Source organism: Enoplosus armatus, chromosome 18 (genome assembly GCF_043641665.1).
Source record: "Enoplosus armatus isolate fEnoArm2 chromosome 18, fEnoArm2.hap1, whole genome shotgun sequence".
NCBI classification, from domain to species: Eukaryota; Metazoa; Chordata; class Actinopteri; order Centrarchiformes; family Enoplosidae; genus Enoplosus; species Enoplosus armatus.
In genome coordinates this window covers 5,771,197-5,796,764 of record NC_092197.1, presented here as the reverse complement: position 1 = coordinate 5,796,764, position 25,568 = coordinate 5,771,197, and the positions used below count along the sequence as shown (strand labels likewise).

The 25,568-nt window shown below is 40.7% G+C and overlaps 4 protein-coding genes across 4 annotated transcripts; 2 read left to right on the top strand and 2 right to left on the bottom strand.

Moving 5' to 3' along the window:
* Window positions 1-1,123: 1,123 nt before the first annotated feature.
* miga2 (mitoguardin 2) lies at window positions 1,124-7,605 on the bottom strand. Its single transcript, XM_070924563.1, has 15 exons — window positions 7,497-7,605; window positions 7,179-7,389; window positions 6,945-7,060; window positions 6,722-6,842; window positions 5,931-6,058; window positions 5,535-5,652; window positions 5,116-5,249; window positions 4,805-4,917; window positions 4,219-4,291; window positions 3,279-3,365; window positions 3,061-3,159; window positions 2,149-2,283; window positions 2,004-2,057; window positions 1,791-1,907; window positions 1,124-1,324 (listed from the first exon to the last, which is right to left on the bottom strand). Exons 1-15 carry the CDS (start codon window positions 7,590-7,592, stop codon window positions 1,124-1,126), a joined length of 1,803 nt encoding a protein of 600 aa, XP_070780664.1. The 5' UTR covers window positions 7,593-7,605.
* Window positions 7,606-10,010: 2,405 nt separating this feature from the next.
* st6galnac4 (ST6 (alpha-N-acetyl-neuraminyl-2,3-beta-galactosyl-1,3)-N-acetylgalactosaminide alpha-2,6-sialyltransferase 4) lies at window positions 10,011-13,279 on the top strand. Its single transcript, XM_070924565.1, has 4 exons — window positions 10,011-10,157; window positions 11,964-12,373; window positions 12,887-12,994; window positions 13,093-13,279. The coding sequence occupies exons 1-4, from the start codon at window positions 10,011-10,013 to the stop codon at window positions 13,277-13,279; spliced, it is 852 nt and encodes a 283-aa protein (XP_070780666.1).
* Window positions 13,280-16,622: 3,343 nt separating this feature from the next.
* Window positions 16,623-19,792, top strand: st6galnac6 (ST6 (alpha-N-acetyl-neuraminyl-2,3-beta-galactosyl-1,3)-N-acetylgalactosaminide alpha-2,6-sialyltransferase 6). Its single transcript, XM_070924696.1, has 5 exons — window positions 16,623-16,673; window positions 16,989-17,183; window positions 18,119-18,531; window positions 18,619-18,726; window positions 18,911-19,792. Exons 1-5 carry the CDS (start codon window positions 16,650-16,652, stop codon window positions 19,095-19,097), a joined length of 927 nt encoding a protein of 308 aa, XP_070780797.1. The 5' UTR covers window positions 16,623-16,649; the 3' UTR covers window positions 19,098-19,792.
* A 1,297-nt stretch (window positions 19,793-21,089) lies between these two features.
* spout1 (SPOUT domain containing methyltransferase 1) lies at window positions 21,090-24,570 on the bottom strand. The gene is made up of 12 exons (XM_070924191.1): window positions 24,523-24,570; window positions 24,400-24,439; window positions 23,806-23,922; window positions 23,564-23,723; window positions 23,376-23,465; window positions 23,245-23,294; window positions 22,821-22,951; window positions 22,487-22,559; window positions 22,264-22,362; window positions 22,039-22,141; window positions 21,447-21,594; window positions 21,090-21,285 (listed from the first exon to the last, which is right to left on the bottom strand). The coding sequence occupies exons 1-12, from the start codon at window positions 24,568-24,570 to the stop codon at window positions 21,199-21,201; spliced, it is 1,146 nt and encodes a 381-aa protein (XP_070780292.1). The 3' UTR covers window positions 21,090-21,198.
* Between the last annotated feature and the right edge of the window lie 998 nt (window positions 24,571-25,568).

Here is a 25,568-nt window from a genome sequence, read left to right as displayed (position 1 = left end):
CTGATTTCAAGTTATAATGTTACTTATTACTCCCTGAGAGCACCGATGTCTTACACTTTTGAAACTGGCAAATAATCCTCTGTGTGATGGTTTCAGACAGATGTTTTCACACCTGGTGTTGTGTTATTTTGAAGAGGGAAGTTTCTTTTTGTGCCTCTGTGCCACATAAAAACCGATAATGTTCATGTTGTTGATAAAATATGACGGATCACTGTGATTCAGAGAAAGTAAAACTTTACAAAACATAATCATTTGCATTTTAGCTGGATCACTGCACTTTGACTGAGAAGACTATATGAGAATAAAATATAGCTCTGTAATAATCCAACTTGTAGATGAGTCACATGTCAGCACCCTACACTAACTTTACATGGTGTCTTTTTGCATTTAACACAGTCTCTTAGACATGTGACATCTTAGCGTGCTCGATTAAACCCAATTGGAATAAATACTTCTTCAGATTAAAGAGGATTTAAGAACAATCAGTGAGGTCTTCAGTCTTCAGTTGGCCAAGCCTGTCAGGAATTATCATGGTTTTAACAAATATCTTTCCTCCTTTAATATAAAACATACAAACGCACAAAACGACAGACTCTCGCACCATTTCTTTTCTCACAAGTCAGATGAATGGAAGGTTACGATGCAACCACCGGTTCTCTGAAGTGACTCGATCCATGTGGAGTAACAGTCGACCCAGTCTTCATGTGATGTGGTGGGAGCGCTTCTGTCAGGTGTGTCTTTTTTGTTTAAGAAGTATCCATCTCATCCAACAAGGCAGAGACAAGTCCTCACACGTCTGAGATTACACGACTACACGAGGCATTCTTGATACGCAAAACAGCAGCTGACAACGAGGGGGAGATGGAATCACATTATCCAACCGCTCTCCCTCATTAGTACAAGGACAAGTGATACTGTAGATCTGGTGAAAATATATCCTCTTACAGTAGTTGTGTTTGATGAGCACAGACGAATGAACGAATGATGCTGATTCACAGGAGCATGATTCAATCCAGTCATAATGGAGATACAAGAATAAGTGTTGAGCCGCGAGTCCTTGCCGTTCAGCCCCCTGCATTCGGCCCGTACAAGCCCAGTAAAGCCCTTGGTGACCCTACTCGTCTTAGTTGAGCCCTGGAGAGCCGTCTGTGTCTCTGGGCAGGGCACCGTTGAGCTCCAGGAGGCTATCGATCCCCAGATACCCCAGTAAAATTTCACTCCGGCGGTGGGAAAGGTTCAGGATGTCCTCAGCCAAGCACTGAGAGGAGGTGAAGCGGACCTTGTCGTGATCAAACATATCCTTAAGGTACTGCACGATTTGTTGCTGCAGGAGGAATGGAGAGAAACGAATGACAGAAACCGTTATATACGTAACATGGTGATTCCACCTTTAAAAGGGGTACTCTATTGATTTGAATTCTTTATAAGCCTCATCTGTGTCTCTTGCAAGCCTCCCAAGTTTATGGAAGTCCAATAAAGCTCTTTCATAAAGTTGGGGTGTTGTTAGAAACTGATTGAGGCTAAGATATCCTGACTTTTAGGCAGTAATATGAGTCCCCCAAACACTGGATCCTACATCTGCATATTTCAATACAAAATTGAGATAACCCTGATGACGCCATTATGGTTATTTTTGCTCCTCCAGAGCCACAGAAGATATCGTGCAACTGTTTTGCAGGGTATATAGTACTCCTCATGACAAGTAAAGTAAACTTTTAATCCTTTAAATCCACTTTAAATGACACGACAAATTTGCTTTCCAAAATAGTGTCAAAATCATAGCTTCTCACCTTGAAGATTGTGCACACTTCACTTAAGTGCTGCCTCGGTCCCAAAAACCCAAAAGCTAACACTGGGCTCACATGTTCTGATATGGCATAGAAGTGGGAGATAAAACCATCAGGAACCTGTGGAGAGTAGCAAGAGAACGAGTCGTTAGAATCAAAAGATAGATAACGGCACTTTGAGAAACAAAAGCTGCAATAAAAAGCACTCAAACTCACCATAAGAAGACGCCTTTTTGCTTTTAGGACAGACCAGCAGGCGGTCGCCAGAGCCTACAGAAGAAAACAACTCCGTTATTAGAGTAACTTGTGACTAAACTATCAGTGGCATAATCCAGGAATTTGTGTGTGTGTTTCAATTAACCGTCTCTTTGAAGCTGTCAGAGAGCCAGCGGTTCCTCAACACAGCTACCACAGAGGAGGGAGGGCTCTCCAGGTCCTCAAATGCGTCCATCAGGATGAAGTCCAACACTACGTCGAAAAAGTTCATACACACCACCTGCACAGAACATGGCATGAGAACCAATGAGAAGCAATGTTTTTAAGAGTGGGTCCCTGTTTTATTAGTATTTCAGGTGACGTGATGGTTTCACACTCTTCACTGATTAACAGTTGGTGGCGGGAATGTCCCAAGAAATGTAGCAATGTGCCAACAAAGGCAAGGAAGATATGGAAGATTAGATGAGTCAAAATTATATTAAATAAATTGACAATGAAATAAATAAGTGATACAAATATATTAGTAAGATATTAAATAAATAAGGATCAAATTATAAATATAAATATACAAAAAGAAATAAATACATGTGTAATTTCATGATGTTGTTCATCAACCTCTGGGGTAATTTCAAAAGTTAGGAACAATTAGGAGTGAAGCACAGAGTAACCCGACTGTTGGCCGTACTACAGTTAAAGTTTAATTCAGGTTAGTCACAGGATATCTCAAGTTCATGTAAACTGTCTGAGTATCCCTTGAAAAAACGTGTTCCCGTGAATAAACCAACAAACACATATGCTTACAGTTACAACAACACTGTAAACACAAAAAAGTAAAAACAATTCAAAAGCGAAATGTCATTTAGTCAAAGATTTAGTCTCCTTAAATGTTTTCTTACCATGTAATAATAATAACCTGATAGACCTTTGAGCAACTGTAAACACATTCATGACAGCACACACAGGGTCTATCCATTGCACCTACATGTGGTTTTGTTAAGAGGCACATGCTGAAAACAAAATGAAGAGATAACATGACAGAATGACATGCATTACTGACCCCTCGGCCCTCCAGCTCCATCTTAGTGATGGGCCACGTTTCCTCTCTCTGAGTGTAAAGCAGCATGTCCTCATAGCTCTCCAGGAAGGCTTTGGGACTCTGCGTTAAAGCAAAAAACAACACAGGAACTGATTAGTTACAGCTGTGCAACTATGTCCCCAGAAGCAGAACCCTGTCCCGTTTATCCAAATAGGACAAGTTAACAAGGGGGGTTTTACCTTGTTTGCCTTCACCATTAACCCCGTAATCATTTGCTTCCCGGTCTCCATGAAAAATGTGCGGTGGGTTTCATCTAACAACAGGACCTGAAAAGAAAAAGTTAGCAATTATCAATCTATTTGTTTATTGATTTATTCACAGCTCCAACTTATTTTTAGGTGTTGGCAACAAAGTGTGATGCTGCACTGCTGCAAATGATTGCTTTAAACGTGCTTCACAACCACATTCAGCTCCACAGTTAACTTGAAAGTGAATCATCTTCCTCAGGAGGGGGCAGGGAGGGACTGATCAATGCAATGCAAAGTACAGCCATTCTCACTGTACGGGTGGATAAACACTGCAGAGTTCAACACATCCACTAAAAAACACAGCAGATATGAACTCCAGCTGCGCAGTTGTCACCACACATGCCAAATAAACCAAACTTGTGTAGAATAACAGGATTTTGTCTGAGACTGAAGACCAAAGGTAAAAATCTAAAGTTGTGAAGACAATAACCACAGTATCAGTGTCAGATCTTTATTATCCCTCAGGGGGAAATCTGATTTACAGTGGAGGGTATCAGTAGTGGGTATCATCCATGTTTCGCAGTGTAAGTGATTGCAGCTGCTGTCTTTTTATTTGACCTTGTAGCTTTTGTGGGGTTTGATTTGAAAAGAGCGTTACTAAGACAGCCTTCCTGCTGAAAGTGACATCAGCCAACAGTGCTTTCTGAGTTTAGTCGTTCCCACATGATCACAGCTTACAAACAAGACTAACCTAGCTCATGCTGCTAATTTATAGCCAACCAACAACCAGCTACTTTGTGGAGCTTTTGATGAGGTTTGCAGGTACGAAAACATTAGGAAAGTAGTTCATGTTGGAGGTTATCACAATAATTGCAATCGTCCAAACAAAGAGAATGATCTACGTAATATTGTTGTTTAAGCTGAAACCGACCTGGAATGCTTGTCTCACACAATGAAGCTTGGCAAGGAAGTCTTGGTCACCAAAACATTCAAGTAATTCAGTCCTGGTGAGAGAGAGAGAGAGTGAGTGAGAGAGAGTGAGAGAGAGTGAAAGAGAGTGAAAGAGAGAGAGAGAGAGAGAGAGAGAGAGAGAGACAGAGAGAGAGAGAGAGAGAGAGAGAGAGCAACATTGACATATCAACTTTCGTCTTGATATGGCGAACATGTAAGCAAACAATTATCTATTTACATTAATTAGCATTTACTTGGAGTCATGTTTCTTTTTCTGGCCTCTTGATGAGTTTTTAGTCCAATGCTCACTCTCCTTTTAGGGAAATATCTGCCTCTTTAGCTGCTATATGCTCCACTATGTTCACCAGCTAGTTGCTAACTATGTCTGTCTAGCTGTCTGGAAATGACACAGATGAGAGCAGTGACGGTGAACAGTGGCCAAAGTTGTCGAGCTGAAAGACACTAAAACACGTAGAGCTGAGGGTAACGCAGGGTCAGGTGATCATTGTCTGTGGGTTTGTCACTGCTTTAAGTATGGAGGTTCTGATGTTACACTTCACAGTTACCTCAGGGATCTATAGGCCACTTTGCTCTCCCGGACCAGAGACAAGGCTTCTTCATAGAGAGCTGATGGCTTAAGTGGCTGGTAGACCTCTTCTAGAGACATGGCATCAAACAGCTGCACAGACAAAACACACACCTCAGTGTACAGTCACCATCTTTTTTACATAGAAAAGCAGCAGATGTGAATGCATCTGCAAGACATAAGAGTGTACTAGTATGTGATACAAATACTAGGGGGCTTTGGGAAAACAGTGACTGCCATAATGTATATTGGTTTCTGTCAGTCTTTAGAGAGCAGAGGAAAGGAACTAACCTCTGCAGCCGAGAAGAAGGAATCGTCAGAGGTAACAGTGGTCGCATCATCGTCTCGAAGTCTGTGGAAACTCTCCACTTGAGGCAAGATAAGAGTTCCTTCACTCTCTGCCAAAGGAGCAACACAAACTCTGACTGACAGGGCAAGAATCAAAACGCAGATGTACTATAAATATAGATATAGATATAAAATGTGTGCCCCCACTGTAAAACACAGTGGGGGCACACGAGACTCTGTATCAATTCTATTCCTGACTGTAACCTGTGCAACCTTTAATTTCATCCAGATTTTTCCTAAACCAAGTTCTTTTACACGGTGCAACTCTCTCTCAGAACTTGAGTCTGTAATACATTCTTTTAGGGTGATATATATGTTGAGCTTATATATAAGCTTACATATAAGCTCAACATGACTCTTACCAAAGTCTGCCAGCACACTGTCTGTTGGGATAGTGCTGCCAAAATCCTCTTGTAGGTGGTACGCCCTGTGAAGTAGTGTCTCCAACTTCTCTGCAAACACTCGATTACGGACTTCAACCTATAATGAAGAGGAAAAACAGCATAAAACAGGCCCAAAGTTACTTTAATAGTATATAATAAAAAGCTCAAGTCAAGGACCAATTTAATTATTTCAATTGAACCGTATTGGTACTGTGTCAACTATGAGCAAACCAACATCATTACAACATTACAAGTACAGTAGGTGAAAAAACAACTGCAACATAAGATACAGTACTGTACTCGGACTGGAGAGGAATCTAAACATGTACACGAATTTTAAGCAGTCTGTACTGGTAATGATTGTTGGATGGTTACCATAGGAAAGTCTCCACACGTTGCCCCCTGCAGAACAAGGCTGTTGTTGCTGGAGGTCGAGTGGGTGTGATGGCGAATATTTAGGGCCTGTTCCCACTTTTGTAGAGCTTCCTCAAACAGCTCCATCCCTAAAAAAGGAAAAGGGCGATTAGACTTAACTGAACTGTCTACTGGTGAGATAAAATTTAAGTTAAGTTTGGTGTTATTTCTTACTGGTTTCAACACTGGGGCAATTCTTACCTTATCAAAATGATTGCTTAATGCAGGTCTAAGTGACCTGAGTCTGTACAATTGCAAAATGGGGGCAGGAAAGAACTGAGAATGACAGAATTCATGCAGGATAATCCCAATGACAAACAACAGCAGTCTGGGTCCAAGAGTTCAACATTTACCTGATTATATCCTAGATTAGCCCCACTTGTGCTACATTAGCAACAGCAGAAAATGTGTGCCGTATTATAATTTTGGCTATCATAACATGGTAACATCATAAAGACAAATAACCTTTACATGATACTCAAGATGCAAAGATTACAAACTGCACTTGTGAATATTTTACCTCCTCTTTCTGCCAATGCAGCGTTTGGTTTTTACAGTAGTCACCAAAACATTGTTTGTTTCATTTCATCATTCAATTGTTATTTCTGACTAAAAAATACTTAACAAATACAAAGAGGAAAGTAGAGCTTATCTCTCTTTCCCTGACACTATATGTCAGTAACACAGAAAAAAATGTGTATTTGTGTATTGCATTTTTTTTTATAAAACCAGGAGTAATAGTAAATACCTACCCATTAAATAGAGATTCTCTGCATTTGCATCCTCTACTGCCCCTGACTCTTCCACCACAGGTTCCGCTTCCCAGGGGGTGGATGGGTTGGCTGACTGATTTGGAGAGCTTGGGACCCGCATCTAACACACACACACAGACAAAGAGACACATTAGGAAAATGTGGAATAAGGGAAATGGTCAGCAAAAATGACATAAAATTAGTTGTAAATTGTAAAACTAACAGATGCCAGGCTGTGTGAAGAACTTGAGTGTTTACTGGGGGCCAGGGAAGAAATTCCACTCATGGTGTCATTGCTCCGAGTGCTGGGACTCATCATCTGTCGGCCAGGAAACACACCTGTACAGAGAAAAACATTCTCTTGTCTGCATATTTCTCAGTAGATGTTGATACACCAGTAACTACAAAGCAAAATTATAATTTCGCAAATTTTCAATGCAACTTTCTTCATGCACACCTCTCTTTAATGATGAGGGTCTTCCTGTCTTCATCAGCGCCTCAGGTATTCCCACAGTCTTCTGGCCCTCCTTCCCTTGTGTTGCCTGCTTCCTTTTTCTCCCCCGCCTTTTCAGCTGATGAGCGGTGAGAGCCAAAGCTACACTGCCCAGTGCTGTGGCAAACAACACCTTCTTCAAGCTTGGGGTAAGCTTTAGCTGAGAAAATATGGACTGAACGCGGGAGAGGCAAATGTTTTATTGAACAAGTCAACACAGGATAGCAAATAATGCTGGTGTATAGAGATGCAAAACTTAACCATCAATGCAAAGTGGTTTACCTGCCCAAATGTGGAATAGAGAAACACAGGTATCTCTGCTACAGTCATGGCCAAAGCCTGGGCGATGGACATCCCGTCTGCTTGTTTGACTGACATCTCAGAAATCGAAATGCCTTCAGGCCACAGCTCTCCAAGGCTCCCTCACATTCACCCTAAACAAGCTCTCCTCTCTGCTCTGAGATCAGCCAGCTCAGGGCTTGGTGATGAACCGTCTGTCGTCATCCACTTCCAGGCTTGCACTCCACACTGGTCCTGTGTCTGACTGTAGATTTATTACCCTACAACAGACAAGACATGGGTTTTGGAAATTACCTGAGTGTACAAGCCAAACCAAGTGCTCTCTTTAGAGCTGCTTTACATTGCACAGGCCTTGTTGTAATGATAAAGACATGGCATCAATAGACACAGTTATTTCTACAGACAGGCTGCTCCAGGGCACAAACCCTCGACACTCAGACACAGATTAAGCTGGGAAAAATCAAGCTGTTAAGCAGCAGAGCAACTTGACATTCTTCCAACTACTTAGCAATCTACACTGTCTGGTATGCAGCCACTTGTCCAGGTTAACGCACACCATCTCTACATGACAAACAGCAGCGGCTTCAACACGAGACCGGCTCACTTTGGAGCAAAACTGAGTACTTCCATAAGGCATCGACTGACAAAATAATCATTAATCATTTTCCAGTCAGACAGGACAAATTACTGACAATGGAGAGGGTGCTAGCTGAAAGAGACATAACTATAAGGTGAATAGCAAGCCAACGTTAGGCAGTCAGCCCATCCAGGAAGTTGAGATCAGGAATCAAACTTCCAAATTTTGTGTAAAACACACAGCGAGTCTGAGCTCTGTCTTTGAAAAATGTGTTAACGACCGGCCAAAATCAACACTAGCAAGCAGGCAACAGCCCTCACAGGCGAGCATGCTAACGTTAGCTAGCGCACTTAGCTAGCCTAGCACAGCCTCATATGTCACTTCACACCACAGCATCATCCTGTCAACCGGACACTGACTATGGGGCTTTAAACTGACACCACGGAGGATTCGGCGGCTATTGGTACACCGCACCAGCAGCTCAACTAATAACATAATCCCTCACAAAGGTACATACCGTGAGCATCCAAGGCGGCAGGGAAGGACATTCCTGTGTCACAGTCAGTGAAAGCCGCACACTAGCTTTTTGCTCGGGGGCGAGGGCTTCGCAAACGCAGGAATACTGACGCGACCACCAACCAATGGAGCGAGGAGTATGGAACGTTGCTTTTTTTCTTGACCAATCGGATGGAAGGTGAGACGAGCAAGAACTTTTACAATCCAATCAGGTCGTAGATCATAGAGCGTCGTCCCTGAATGGACAAAAATCAAAAGGTAAAAGCTGTCAGAAAGTACCCCGTGGTGCATATATTTGTAAAAACGAAGGAAAGACATATACATTAATTATGTTTGTTATAATCTGACAAATTATTAAGTAATTACGTGCCTAAGAATCTAACAATCAAATCTCTCTTTTCTTGGTACTTTTGCTCCTGGACATAACATAACATTATTTAGCTAACAGACATCTTTGTCTGGTACAGAGACCCGCCTTTGTTATAATAGTGTTTTTATAAAAAGCAAGCAAAGATGCCCGAGAACAGCCCTCGAAAACTAGCATAAATAACGACTTTTTAGTACAGTAATTTAATGTAACTCTGCATTGTGTAAGTTTACGAGTGGCACTTGAATGCGGCATCACAAAGTTGCTACAGGTGCGTCAAGTTTACCACAATAATGTAGAAATAGTGTTTCCGATTTTGGCATGCACCTTTCAGAATAAAAGCGCGAAGTGCGTTGAACTTCATCTCTTGTGCAGTAGTTCTCAAAGCCTGTTGTACGTACTGTGCAGTATCTTGTTTAGGGTCATGTTTTAGTATAAATGTATATTTGCTTTTTCCTGCCTGAGTACTTTTGTATTGCATGTGTTCAGATGACACTTTGTTGTGGAAAAAGCCGGACCGGAAGCTGTGTTCTGGATAGAGGAACACAGTGCGGTTCTACAAACCATTTGTGGGTACTGTGTCAGCACACCGGGAGATAACAGTAAACAACGGAACAGATTCCAGATAATAGCAAATTATAAAATGCAGTAGATTAGCGGAACTGTCGTCTGCCAGGCGATGAAAACTACAGTGTCTCCGAAAAGAAAAGGGTCCTGGATTTGAGATCACTCATCAGAATTGACTGAGAGCAGCCATTAAAATCCGTAAATATGAATCCTGTTGATCGTGATTCGTCCGTGGCTGGGCTTCCCTCGCCGCTTCTGCCTCAACTTAAACGGCTGGGGAAATGAGTGCCGCCGGGCTCTCTGGAGCAGGGCTTTCCCAAAGGCCTTGATATGAAACCTCTGGTAAGAACGAGCAGCTTATTGAATGTAATGTGTACTACCTAAACTAGATGGATGTTCAGTACATGTCCGGATGTGCATCCTTAAACCCTAAACCGCTCTCTTCCACTTTTTCCCACTGCCGCTAAAGATGCTCCGCTGGCTGTGCCTGCTCAGCCTGAGCCTTCCTCTGTTGTTTTGGTTTGGACATGTGATGACACGGGACGGCCCATCGCCTGCTGTGCAAAGCACCGGGCTCAGGGGTTACATGAAGATCAGCCCCGGCAGGATGGACCAGGTGAGAGGCAGGGCTGGGACTACACAAAATACAGCTTCCGGAGGTCTGAGTCCAAGTCATAGCTCATTAGTTAATGGTGATCCTGAAAATAGTTTTGGATCCTTCACATTTCACATATAAAATGTTGCTCTTTTAGTTTCATATCTTGTCCAGAAGTAGTGGTCTTGCTGTGCTGCCCCAGTATTGCCCTGTAGACAGATACTGGTCAGGGATAGGCTGAACAATAAAAAAATATTTTCATTATCGATTAATCTGTCAATTATTTTTTTGATTTATTCATAATCATTTAGTCCATAAAATATTATAAAATAGTGAAATGTCTGTCCCAATTTCCTAAAGCACATGGTGACATTGGACATTGCTTGTTTGGTTCAGTCCAAACCCCAAAGATATTCAGTTTACTGTCACTAATTTAAAAGCTGGAACTGGGGAATGTCAGTTAATCAGTTATTAAAACATTGAACTGAATTTTATTGGTATGACATGGTATCGTTTAAATATGGGCATAATGCACCCATTTTCAGGCTGTCTCTCCTGGAAAGCATCCATGGTGTTAGACTTAGACTTTATTTATCCCACAGCGGGGAAATTTACAAGTCACAGCAGCAAAGACAGAAAGGTGCAGAAACACAGCAGACAAGCACTGTGTCAATAAAAAAACAGTATTTTTTTTTTTAAAAACAATATACATATAATAATTACAGATATAAAAAATATGGGGAACAAAATAAATATATACATGGAAAATATAAATATGTACAGATGTGCAGGTTTATGTACAGAATTATATAGTGCTGTTAAACTGTAAACTGCTGTAGGAATGAACAACCTGCGGTAGCGCTCCTTCTTACACCGTGGGTGTAACAGTCTGCTGCTGAAGGAGCTGCTCAGGGCCTCCACAGTCTCGTGCAGGGGGTGAGAGGTGTTGTCCATGATGGATGTCAGCTTGACTAACGTCCTCCTCTCCCCCGCCTCCTCAATGGAGCCCAGCAGACAGTCCAGAACAGAGTTGCGCTCAGTCGTTCACAGAAATAGACAGAAATAGTTTTATAACAAATGACAAAGAGCGCTAGAGAGAAGTTCAAACCCCGGCTCCTTTCTCACCTCTGCACAGCTGGCCAATCACAACATGAAGTGGGTGTGAATGTCAGATTGTCCGTTTCAGAAAGTCACTGAAATTGGAGGGGAAGGGGTTTCCAAAGCTATTGACCATCTGACAAGCAGCTCTGATAGAGCATACTTGCGCCTTAACACAACTAATGTGCTGTTGGCCCACAATGGGTTGACTCACAGTGGGCCCACATGGGTTAACGGTATTTGCACATAGAAACCGCTCTTAAAGGTCTCAAAGGGCAAAACTGCTGTGGGCCCCTCATGGGATTAGTGTGTGTCTGCCCCTGCCCACAGTAAACCCACAGAGCATGTTTGCTAAATGGATTAACGGTTGAAACGTCCAGCTTCTCCCACTCCAAGTGTTATGCAAACTTAACCTAACGGACCTAAGCACTGACAAAATATTGTAACACGTAACATAATGTGGTGGTGTCGATGAAGGGGTGCTTGAGTCAGGGCTGTGGGGTATGGCTGATTAAAAAAAAATGTTGGGCACCACTAGTCTAAAACATACTGTCAGTCAAGAAAATATTCCAGATAGCAGATGATGTTGCTGAACCAGGTCTTCCACATTACACCACCACCTACATAATCCAGCTGTAGTGTCGTTGCTAGGTACACTGAGGAGGCCTGTGACATTGACATGGTTCAAGTGATAAAACAGCTTTCTTGTCCTGCCCTCTTTGTCAACAGTCCCTGGACATGCACTGCAGCCAGTGTGCCTTGGTCTCCAGCTCAGGTCAGATGCTCGGAGCTGGCGTTGGAGAGGAGATAGACAAGATGGGATGCGTGATCCGGATGAACAATGCACCCACACGGGGGTATGAGAAAGACGTGGGGAACCGCACCAGTGTTCGGGTTGTGTCTCACACCAGCGTTCCCCTGTTGGTGAAAAACGAGCTCTACTATTTCCAGCAGTCGGCAGACACCACATATGTGGTCTGGGGTCCCGAGAGGAACATGAGACAGGACGGGAAAGGACGCATCTTCAATACACTCCTGAAAATAGCAAAGAAGTATCCTAACGTCAGAATCTACGCTGTGACCAGAGAGAAGGTTCAGTACTGTGATGGCGTGTTTCAGAATGAAACAGGGAAAAACAGGTAGGCTATAGTCTAATGGAGCTGAACAGAAAAGTAAACGAACAGAAGGCAAGACAATAAATTACATCTCCTCTGGACCGTATCTGCGTTACATTTGGGTTTTGGCTAATAGCAACACAGTTAGCTAACTTAACACTTTAAATAAACTCGCTTAAACACATTAAACCTAAAAAATAACACCCGGTCAGCCGTATTAATTATCTAACGTTATCTCCATGAGCTCCGGTTGTTACCATACTGTTAAACTCTTTTTCCCGTTAATTTCCGTTTGTCACAAAGCTCCCTTCAAAATAAGATACTTCCGTGTGTACAGGAAATAACCAAATAAAAGCCATGAAACAAAATACACTTCCATACGCAAGCTTTACACATTTCAGTTATGAACTTTGGGGTCATTTACAATGAGTATGCTGTTTAGTAACAGTAATGGTGTAATGTGCAGTTAATCACTGGTCCCAGTTTTACTTTGGTCATACAAGAGTTTTAAACAGATGTTTGGTGTCTCTCACTCAGAATGAAGACGGGGGCCTTTCTCAGTACTGGATTCTTCACAATGATTCTGGCTATAGACATGTGTGACAGCATCCATGTTTATGGAATGATAGATGACAGCTACTGCAGGTGAGACCCAATTTTATGATCTATATTCAAGCTCCAACTCTTTTTTTTTTGCATAGTTGAGTATCGTAAATAACTTTTAACTGTACTCCTCCTGACAGTCGAGCCAATCACAGTGTTGTTCCGTACCATTACTATGAGAGGAATCGAATCGATGAGTGCCGGATGTACAGGGTCCACGAGCACACACAACGTGGGGGTCATCGCTTCATCACCGAGAAGGCCATCTATGCCAAGTGGGCAACACGGCACAGGATGGAGTTTAAACACCCCTCTTGGAGCTTCTAAAGAAGGCGATATTAAAACCCAGAAGATGTTCCTCGACCGTACAGCGGTACTCACCCTCTTTGCTGAAGATTTTGCCTGAGCAGAAACTTTATCAAGTACATGGCACTGTTACTGTTGGAGTCCAGCTTTCATTTGGAATTTGACTTTAGTAGAAAAGGGCCCCATTTGATACTGGCTCATAGTGGATAAAGTGATCTGCAACCATAAGTATATACTTTTTAACCCGCAACAGGTGGTAAAATACCACCGTCAGTATTACTGAATACAGTTCAGAATCAGAATTCCCAGGGGGAGGTTTTACAATTAAGGTCCCATGGAGATTTGAATTCAGATTGCTGGATTCAGAGTCCAGAGTGCTAACCATTACACCATGGAACCTCTACGATATGTCATCTATAGCCATATGTAAGTATAGATACTGATAAAGAATATTAAGCCACCAAACTAAACACTAAAAGCAGTTTATACCAAAGCTTACATTTTTTAATTTCTTTATACCTGTGCCTTGACTTTCGGTCTTATTCTGCCCAATGTTTTATTTTATGCTGCAATCTGGCCTGCAGCTACAGTTTGCACCTTCACTCTTTGAAACAGGAAGTGTATTATTCAGGGCTGCCACTAACAATTATTTTCATTAGCAATTAATCTGGCATTTATTTTATCAATTCATCGATTAATGATTAATCGTTTGGTGTACAAATTGTAAAAGAAAAAGTCCATCTCAGTTGGTCAAGTTGACGTATTTAAATGATTTGTCTATAATCATAGAAGATGAAGAAAACCAGCAAGTAATCACATATGAGAAGGTGGAACCAGAGAATTGTTGGATTTCTTTGCGTAAAGAATGACTTAAACTATTAATCAATTACCAAAAAAAGTTGCTGTTTAATTTTCTGTTGATTGACTAATTGATCAACTGACTAATCGTTTCAGCTCCAGTATTGTTTTTCCTGCTCTCCACCCTGTTAAGTTGGTCAGTATAGAACATGACACTCTTGTCCATTACATGTCTGCCTTGAAGCAGAGTCAAATTTATTTAAAGTAAACCAGCACCATGGACAGTCTGCCATTTTAAAAAGCGAAACTGATGTTCATTTCAGCCAAGTCTTGTGTGTGGCACATTTCATTTGATGATCCTTTTCTTTCTTTCCTCTGTTGTTTTTGTTGTGGCCAGAGGTTCATGCTCATAGACCAGACCAACAGCAAATCAACATACTGGGTCATGCAGCTTCAGGCTGATACTTTATTCTTCATAAACTACTTACTTTTACTTTTATAAAGTTTGATATTGAAGCTTTATGCAGATTACTTGCCCTGACTGCAACCAGTTACAGTGTTTAAATGCTTGAAGTAGTAGTAGTAAGCTTTTTATTCATCAAAACATTGTATGTGCACATATTCATTTGTCCAGGTATTTCCTTTGGGAGCTGAGTGCCATTTAACCCAAAGAGTGATGATGCAGTTTGCAGTTGTGCTTACATGTGCTGACGTGTGTATACCAACCACAGAGAAGACAGTATTAAATTGCAACTGCAGAGAGGTCTACTGTCCACCATGTCTAGTTTTCCGCCCCACACACAGAAGTTCTCTGATCTACAGCCCACAGCTTTAATGCTGATCAATGACCAACAAACACAGTATTAAATACAATGAGAATGATCTTTGTGGTTAGTTTATTGTGTGTTTGAGGGAGGGGGTATGGAGACCCACCAGATTTCTTTGAAGGCTGGTGGCACACTAACACACTGTGCCGCTGCACTGGTGGCCACCACTACGTGTCACCCTGAGCCTGTGACAGAAACCTGCAGAAAGTTGTGGTCAAAGGCTAAAAATGGGGTTGTTGCTGTCTTGTTTTAACTTTGACTGTAATAGGCCTGATACCATACACACAAAACAAGTTACTTGTCCTCAGACATCAACTTTGAAATTGTTCACCCTTTGTATTTTGCTGCCTGTTTACAATGAAAAACATAGCGCTGCCTTTTCAGTTGCATAATGCTTACTTTGTGACTAGTTCCAAAGACTGCTAATAGTATATGCACTACTGAGCAAACTACTGTGTCAAAGTATTTTACTGTACATTTCAGACATGAATCGTTTTAATTTAAAATGTATTATTAATGACTTTTTGGTAACCATAAGTAATCTACTTATGTTGTGAACTGCGCAAAGTAAAAACTTGAATGTAAACTTGACCACTGGTCACAGCAGATCAGTGTTAATATGAATAAATCTGCTGTCAGATACAGTCTGCTTGTGTGTGAGCTTGACTTTGTATGAGACTATAGACAAATAGACGGTACCTCTGTCCCTCGTAGATCTTGTATCTTGTATGTACACATGTGAATTCAGTTAAAGGCTCGTCACACCCATTGTCCACCTACACAAGTGTTTTCACTGATTAGCCCTTAATACCCCCATACACATCCAGAACATCACTTAGAAAACCCCTAATTTTGTTATCCAGTATCTGACCCTAAATCTGAACCAATTAAAGGATGAATATGAATAACCTAAAATAATATTGATTTGCACCCAAAATATTTCAAATGAATGAGTAAATTTAGGGGGGAAAGGCCGTGTACCCCTTCAAACAAAACAGTTAGTTAAGGGCGCCTGAATTTAAGGTGTTTTTAAGGGTGGGGGGGGGGGGTCTCTCTAACACCACACACTTTGATTTAGCTTGTTAAGCATGCTTTTATGGAGTACATCATCCACAGAGCGTCTCTGGTATCAAACTTGATGAAGTCGGACAGCCCACTGCACGTCACCGTGCTGCAGTGAAAGACGTGGTGATGACGTCACCAAGTGGCGCAGGAAGATGGGGGATGAGAGATGAGGGAGACGTCAAACACCAGGACCGCAAAGGCCATGAAACGGTAAGCCGAATTAACACTGGTGTTGATTAAGACACTCTGACATGCCATGCTAGTTAATAACTTAATCATATCAGCGGGTTATTGTTTTTTTATTTTAAATTCTCAGTAAATGTACGTCAACAACGGACGGCCAAGGGCTGCGTAGGATGGTGTTTTTAATCAAAATAATAACATTTTATTGACTTGTATGTCTACTGTGTTAGGTAAATATAAGATCAAATATAGCTAGTTAGGCTATGACATTAATTAGCATATTTTGTTATCAATTAAGATGATAAATAACTGTAAATACCTGAGACATCGTTGTCCCTACTGACACGTAAATCTAGCAACATCTGAATAAGATATTTGGATATTCATCAGGAGAGGTGTGTCTTATTGTTAGCACAGGTGGATCTCAATCTGTAGCAGCTATATTTGTCTCTCTTACTGTCAGGTATGATGACAGACAGTCACAGCCAGTGTGTTGGTACACAGCCTGACCGGGAAGCATGGGGCTCAAGCTCAGTGGGAAGGTAAGACAGAGCATCTTCAAATTGCTTGTTTTGTCCAGCCAATAGTCCAAACTTTTTATGTTTATTATGTTTACTGTCATTTAAAACAAAGGATGCTACAGTGGTTAGCGCTTCCCGCAAAATCTAAACTTGTAAAGTAACTAGTAACAATAGCTGTTAAATAAAGTAGTGGAGTAAAAAGTACAATTATTCTCTGAAATGTAGTGGAATAATTGAAATACTCAAGTAAACTACAAGTACCTCAAATCTGTATTTAAGCACAATACTTGAGTAAATGTGCTTAGTTATATTTCACCGCTGTTGTTTACACTGCAGGGACAACAGAACCACAGGATGGTGATCTTGGCAGCCATCTTTGTCCTCATGACACTCCTCATCCTGTATGGCTCCAATAATGTCACCGATGATGTCTATGCTCCCTTCCGTGTGGCTACAACACACACGCTCAGGACCACAGATCTGAAGAAGTGGGCTGGGAGAGACGGTTATGTGCCCGTTTCTGGGAACAAGGTACTTCATAGGCTGTACACAGAAATGTTCAGTAAACTTTGATTATGTAGAAATCCATATTTGTTTAGATTACTGAGATTACTGCATGTCATTGAGAGTGAGATAATGTTTTTCTGTCACTCAAGGACTGATCCTAATACTAGTTTGCATGTAATTTCATTTTTCACGATAAACATCAGTGGAAAATGCGGATATATGCAAAAATGTTAGGATCACGACATGTCAACTGCACACAACTCAAGCCCTGTACTGTAAACACTGTGTACCAAAAGATACCAAAAGGAAGTGGCACACCTTGAGAAACATCACAACAATGAAGAGCTACAGCTTATGTAAGGCATGATCAGTATGAAAATGAGCCAGCCACTTTCAGTTTTTTTCTTTCGGGCCTGTGAAACCAGTATCTGCTTGTCTTTATCATAACATTATACGTGAGCTTAAACTAAAAAGATAAATGATTGCCACTAATGAGGAGCCTAAATCCACCCTGAATCTGGTGCTTATAACGCAGCCATCTGAATACAGTTCTCAGTAGTGTTGCCATTAGCGTGCTGTTGTTTGCAACACCTTTAACCAGTGTAGCATGCTAACATTTGCTAATTATCACTAAAACCGATATACAGCTGAGGCTGATGAGAATGCTGTTAGGAAAAGTTTTTGTTTAGTTTTGCACAATTTAGAAAATACACAAAACTGACAAAGATAGTAAATAATATACAGTGCAGGGAGAGGCAGAAAACCTACTGCTTATTTGAAGTCACCTAAAATTTCAGTTGTCGAAAACACAAACTTACAGTTCACCCTGTGAGGAACATGAATGTGTGTACCAAATTTCAATCCAGCCTATTATTGACGAGACATGTCACTAAAACCAAAAATGTCAACCTCATGGCAAACTTTTTAATACTTGCTTTAAAAAAGTATGTTCTTTTCAGAATATGACCCTACGCTGTCATAACTGTGCGCTGGTGACAAGCTCCAGCCATGTCCTGGGCAGCGGAGCAGGAGAAGAGATCGACCGTACGGAGTGTGTGATTCGTATGAATGATGCCCCCACGTTGGGCTACGAGACTGATGTAGGGAACCAGACCTCTCTGAGGGTAGTAGCCCACTCCAGTGTGTTCAGGGTGGTCCGGAGGCCTAAAGAGTTCCTACAACGGCCCGACAGCAACCCTGTGATCATCTTCTGGGGACCCCCAAACAAGATCGGGAAGGAGGCCAAAGGAACCCTGTACAGATTAATCCAGAGAGTCGGCATGACCTACAGCAACTTGTCGTGTTTCAGTATCACAGCCAGCAAGATGCGCAGATTTGACAACCTGTTTCACAAGGAGACGGGGCGAGATAGGTGAGTATTTAGGGAACTAGTGTAATGTGAATCACATTTTATGGTGTATCGGTCCACTTAAATGTCACTTTCCATTTTTCTTCTCAGACAAAAATCTCACTCATGGTTGAGCACAGGCTGGTTCACCATGGTCATAGCCATCGAGATATGTGATAATATCAAAGTATATGGGATGGTTCCACCCAACCACTGTGGGTGAGTATAATGATGGCACTAATCATCCAATGTAGACTCTTTAAAACACTATCAACCAATTAGTTGCCACATTATTACAAATCACAGATAAACTGGTTGTTAAACTAATTATTAATATTATAATCTTTTTTCTTCTCCTTACATACATACGTACATCTCCTTCTGTCTTTCTTTTTTTTTTTAGAAAAAAGCCTGGATCCAAGAAGATGCCCTACCACTACTACAAGCCCAGGGGGCCTGAAGAATGTGTAACATACATACAGAATGAGGGCGACCGAAGAGGGAACCACCATCGCTTTATTACAGAGAAGCACGTCTTTGCACGGTGGGCAAAGCAGTACAACATCACCTTCGCTCATCCCAAATGGTGAAAAGGCTTTTGTGACTCACAGAGGCCCTGAGGAATCGCCACGAGGATGAAAAAGCGTTTGGAAAATACTATCATTGGACCACATGATTGAGAGGATTTTCTGAGTATGTTTTCTGTCGCAGAAGAGTGCAGAATCTCAGTTTTGAGAGGTTTCTGGAGTGTGTATATGCCACATCGTCATGTGGCAGATGAATTTATACCTGTTTATAATATTTTTGTTATGTATTGAAAATATACTTGTGTTTCCCAGGTTGAGGGGGGATTATATCAGCAAGTTATATTATAGGTATATTCTGCCAGCTCTCCATTATAGAGATTATACTCTCTACACTCTACAGTAATTGCAGTCAGATTCAGCAGACTTCTAATGCAATCCAGTGTACACTGGAGCCCCACAGTGCAGTACGTGAGCAATGTGTCTGGGTACCGTTTTAAAGCAGTTCCTGAACCAATACCATAACCATACTTTCTCAGTGTCTAAGCTTGAATAATATAATAATTTCTACATACATTTTTATTTAAATAACAAGCCAAAAGCATCAGTTTAATATCTTAACACAAAGCATTGGTACAACAACTAAATAAAAGTATAAACTTGGCAAAACTCTGAATTAAATCAGGAAATATCTGATCAAAAAGTGAACACGACTAACAATCTGAGCAAGGATTCAATGCCAGTTTAATATACTCGGCGCTACAGACGAGATACACATCGTCACGTTACGCGGATGTTATTTCAAGTCTGCTTATCTCGAACAAGTTGGTTTAAGCAAAATTTGAAGATATTAGTACATGTTGATTTTAATTTTTTCATGAAAATTAGTATATGAACATAAAACTGTTGCCTCATGAACCTTTTTACCTCAGTGGCATTCCAGCGCATGCATCTTAAGTTCAGATAGTCTACAGAATGCATCATGGTCGTGTTACGTACCAGTATGTTGCTACAAGGGCCGCACGATTTAATTAAAAGTGAAAATTGCATTTTTTTGTAGAAACGTAAACATTTCTTGAACTCTGTTGCCTTTTGCAATTAATCAATCTGTGGACATATTTTGTAAGAATATTCATCTTGAGGAGAGGCCCTTGTTACAACAGACACAATGTGCTTTATCAGAGGCTTGTATTGTTTATTTATTTAAAGCCATTGGTGAATGATGAATAGGAAGAAAATACATGATTCACGTCGACTGCTGTGCTACTTTACAAAGCTTAAATTGCCTGCTAAATTTATTGAGATATTTGCCTTAAATAGTAATATTACTGAATTTTATTTGATGCAAAATTTTAGAAAAACTATGAACCGAGGGACAAAACTAACGCCGTCACTATCTACAACACAGAAGGTGGCCACTGAAACTCATATTTCAAAATGACCAAAAAAGTTGAATCAGCACAAAAACTGAACATTATAACCTTCAGGAAGGCTGAATTTATTGCAGGACTATTGTGTCAGACTGCATTAGTTTTCACAAGGTGTGCCTAACACTCTGGAAACTAGAGTGAAATAACCTTGAATACTGCAGGCTTCATATAAACCTGGCAATAAAATGAAATCTGCCCAACTTTCTTGTCTGGATGAGGGAAAATGAAATGCCAATATAAATGGGATGGATGCATGCAGCCTGCATGGCGACTGGAAACACAATCTGAGAGCTGTAAAGGCCTCTAATCTTGTACTACAAAATCTTTACACATTACTAAATGCAGATGGGGCACTTTCTCTTAATGCAGGTATGTGTTTGTTCCGATTGTGGTGTTTGATTGAATTATTAAGTTGAACTCAAAAGTTCAGTGCCATTTGTTTGTCCACGTTGTGCTGGTCTCAACAGTGTTTTTCATGGGTACTGTTTATCAAAAAACTAATTGTATGCTTTCAAAAATACAATGAGTCAGTTCAAGCCTGTGGATAGTATTTGTATTTAAATATGTACAAGTTGGTGAGCCATTCAGAAACAAAGTCTTTAATTAAGACTAAATGACAACACAGAGATATTTGACAGGTATCTAGCACTGATGTTAAAAAGGTGCAATTATGGAATTGATATTATAGAAGATGATAAAATGTCTGCCAGCATGTCTTTGTTTATTTTCCTCCATCACTAACTCTTTAATAAACCATTGGAAACATCTGCAAAAGCCGCTGTGATCTTCTGTCTCAGTCCCGCCATGGAAACTAAGATGGCTTCCTGTTGAAAAGAAAAGAAAAACTAAATGAACACACTTCCCAACGCTGGTGAGCAGAATAGGCAAGTTGAATCCAAATTGCTTACAGCTCGTAAGGTATTTGCTTATAGAGAGAAAGTAAATTTGTCTTGTCAAACAAATATGTCATATAATATGCCCTCACCTCTGTGCGAATGGTCCTGCTGCCCTGACCGGGGCATGTGTTGAGGTAAAGGTCAAATAAAACACTGGGGTCAGTCACATCCAGGTTTTGGTCAGTATCAACACTGGCCTCCAATCCCTGAAGACCTCCAAAAACTACCAAAAGATGCCTAAAAAAGTAGAAAAAAGTTGAGTTCAAAATAATAAAACAAAATGATAAAATATCACTTATGATATAACAAGACTAAGAGTTGCAGCCATGCTAGCAGCTCTGTGAGGCTAAATGCTAATATGCACACAATGACAATGCTAGCATGCTGATGTTTAACAGGTATAATGTTTACCATGTTCACCATCTTAGTTTAGCGTGTTAGCATGCTAACTTTAGCTAATTAGCATTAAATACAAAGTACAGCTGAGGCTGATGAGAACACCAGTAGTTTTGGAAGGATTTGGTCATTTGACAAATTAAAATTTTGTCCCGATGGTGGTGCAAGATGAAAAGTTAAGAGATGGCCAAAGTTATTACAATTCGTCTGTTTGTCCATCCGGTAGTTTTATTTCAGTCTAACATGGCTAATAAAAAAGTTCCCATCTATTGGCTCTGAACCTACTTGAATGGTGACAGTGTCGTTTGGTCCATGTCGCTGCCTCTCTCTGATGTGCCAATAGTCAGATCGTATCCTTCTTCATATGAACTTTCAGTGAAAACTGCACCTGCATTAACAAATCAACAGCAAGCAGTCACAGCAAGGCCAAGCCTGGATTCTTACACAACTCAGTAGGTTGTGTGTACGTTGCAAATTAATTTTGAGTATGTTTGAGTAAAGGAAACCTACTGAGGCAAGATGCCAGGCGGACACTGTAACCCCAGTAGAGTCCTCCTTCAGTCCTGGGCACGTGAGGAGCCACCACCACACCTTTACATACTTTGCTCTCTGAGGATGACGGACACACACACTGAACTGATGTACAGAATCTTTTCTCAGAGAAAAATATGTATACATAAATAAATAAATATAAAAAACATTAAAAAGGTCACAGTCTGATGGACAAAATTACCTTGATTCTGTGTCTTATTGAGCTGTGCTGTGACTCGGAGTCCAGACTGCAGCTGTTTATCAATCCGAACATCCTGCAGGAACAGATGGACACAGTTCATTTTATTAGAGTTCAAATTAATAATCGATCGACAGAATAATTATCTGCAACAATTTTGATGATTCATTAACTTTTTGGGTAATTTTTTAAGCAAAAATTCACTGGTTCCAGCATCTTAATTGTTAATATGTTCAGGTTTTCTTTGTCTATGATAGTAAACTAAATACATTTGTGTTTTGGGCTGTTGGTTGGACAAAACAGATGATGACAGTAATCCATATTAAGACATGCTTACCTTTCTCATTCCACAGTTGACTAATGAGCCTTTTCCTTGTTTGGTTGGCCTGTCGAGGACTATTCCCTCCCGGTATTCTGATACATCATCTATCCTCATGTGGTGAGGACTGTCTAAAGGGTTAAGCAAACCTGGCAGAAAAAAACACCAATAACTTGTGACAAATGCGTCCTCTTTTGGATTCATTTAAGGGACTTCCCTGAGAATCATCAGGTTTTTAAGTTTCCTTAAGTATCAAAGTAATCCAGCGATGGTTGTCTGTACATCGATGCAAACACTGCAGACAGGAACAGCTAATAGGTAATTCAGCACACTTTTAATGGTGCCGATTTGCCAGATTTGAGGAAGGCACAGTTGTCTCATTTTTTGACTTTAAAAAGCCCTGCTGTAAATGAATTTATAAAAAGGAAATTTGGACTCTTACCTGCATACTGTAAATCTTGATGCTTTGGGAAAAACCACTTGCGCAGATACCTGGTGGAGAAGAAAAACTGTAATCACAATCTCATAACATGGGATTACTGCTGATCAGATCATAATATGTTTCCTGCTTACTGGGGACATTCCAGGTACTGAAGTATTCTGGCAAGCTGAATACAAGCATGTCCTTTCTTCCCAACACCTTTAAATTCTCCTTCAACGCTCCTGCGGGACAAAGAAAAAACAGCAACATCTTTTCTATTACGTTTCTAACGGTTTAGGGAGTGTTTTCCCAATAAATTGAACCTCCTCAGTTAACTTACTTGACATCTTCCCCTTGTTCGTCAAACACAACGATCTCATCAACACAGAACACGACACAGGCTCGGGCGATCTGTCCGGCCAGGTATGTACGAAGTTCAGTGGACTGAGCGTTATCCAGGACAGAACCTGGCAGGGCCACACTCACTGTGTAAGCCCGACCTAAGAGATACATCACACATTACAGCACTCTGTTCACAAGTATATGGGCAAACAGCAATCCATGAAATGATAGTAAGCTTACCTTTTTGTTTGTTTTGGCTTTGTTCACGTTTCTCTTTCTCTGTGGCCTCATGCTGTTTCTGCTTTTCTAACTGTTTGATCAGCTTGGCCTCTTTCCTTTGCTTCCCAGCCGCCTTTACTGTTATTGAGGAAGAATCAATGACATTGGTAAGAACATCAGATATACTATGTAGACAGACTGGAGATATGGAATTGACGCTCTAAGGCAGTGGTCTTGAACCCTTTCTGCTTGTGTGATCCCTTAAAATGAGGCAATATCTACTTCCAGCTTCTCTGTTGAAGATATGCTGCTTTTGTTTGTCTTATGTGTCTTAGCCTCTTATACTCAACACATAAAGGCCAGCTTTGACACTTGACATAAAACTACTCGCTTAGAAATCGATTTACAAATGACCATAAATTCAACTGCACACTAAAACACCATATGAAGTGCTGAGATATTAAAATACAATAAAATCCGGTGAAACAAAGAAAATCCACACATCCATTCTTGGACAAAGACACTTTACCTTAAAGTAAAAAAGCTTATATCAAACCAAACTAATAAGCATGCAACTGAAAGCTGTTAGCTAAATGTGGCTAGCTGTTTACTCACACTCTGCTTTCCTTTTCTTCCAGTCCACCCTCTCTTCGGCCTGTAAACACCAATAAACATATTACAGGTAGTGTACAGAAAAGTACAATGTCATTTTAATGTAAAACAATAGTGTAAAAGTACCTCGGAGGACACAATTTTGGGTCTTTTTACTGCAACGCCGGTAGACATTTTTACCCACACCAACACGTGAAGTTTATTTACTTCCGGGTTGCCTTCCGCGTTTCACAATAAAAGTCAGTTGGGACTGGCTGATAAAGGCCGAAGGATTTATTAATTAAACTGCTGTGATTTATCACAACCGTGATTTCGCATAGGTATTGTCCTATGAATAGTTTTTGTCCCTCTTTACTTAAACTAGGATAGTTTGAAAAAGTGACTTCTGCCTTTTTTGTGATTTATTATTTTATACAGTAAAAAAGTACGACTACCTAAAGTATTAAAACAAGCAATGGGCCTTTGGTCTTACCTTGATTTTTGATCAGGGTGGTATAGTGGGATTTATTTATTGTGATCAGTTATGACTGCAAATCTAAATGTCTTTTAGGTTATTATATGAAATGTACTTTTTGTGGAAAGCGGCTTGGCTGCAAGGGCAAAGTTTCCCACAGCTTTTATGGCCACTAAAAGAGTGCACCATTCACATTAGTTTATGAGACGAACACAGTGCCAATAAGGCTACGGGACACAGAAGGGTAACAAAGACTAACTGACTATGTGGATTTATTAAAAGCTTTATTAAACCGTTCGGACTCTTGGATTCATGACAAATATCTCTGCAGTTACTGAGAAATTGTCATTTCAAGTAGTTTTCTGCTTAAAATAAAAAATATTGCACAGAAACATTGTGTGAGGAAAAACTGAAAGCTGAAGCTGTGTTTGTGCACCTTACCCTAGTGTGACACACAAACAGAATATGAATAAGTCAGTTTAACTAGCCTAGGGACAGGTAATGCATGCTCCTGCAAAATCTCTGAGCACACCACCTTACTTCTTAGCAGTGCATCAACCAGCTGGCTTTAAAAGAAACACTTAGGCTGGTAAATATCTTACCTTCCCTAGTGGGTTGTTGGGAGTGTCCTTAAAGGTTGAAGTATAAATTCAAACAAAGACTAAGGTGACAAAGGCCGTCCTAAAATATGGTTTGTAACTCTTGTGCGAACACTCAC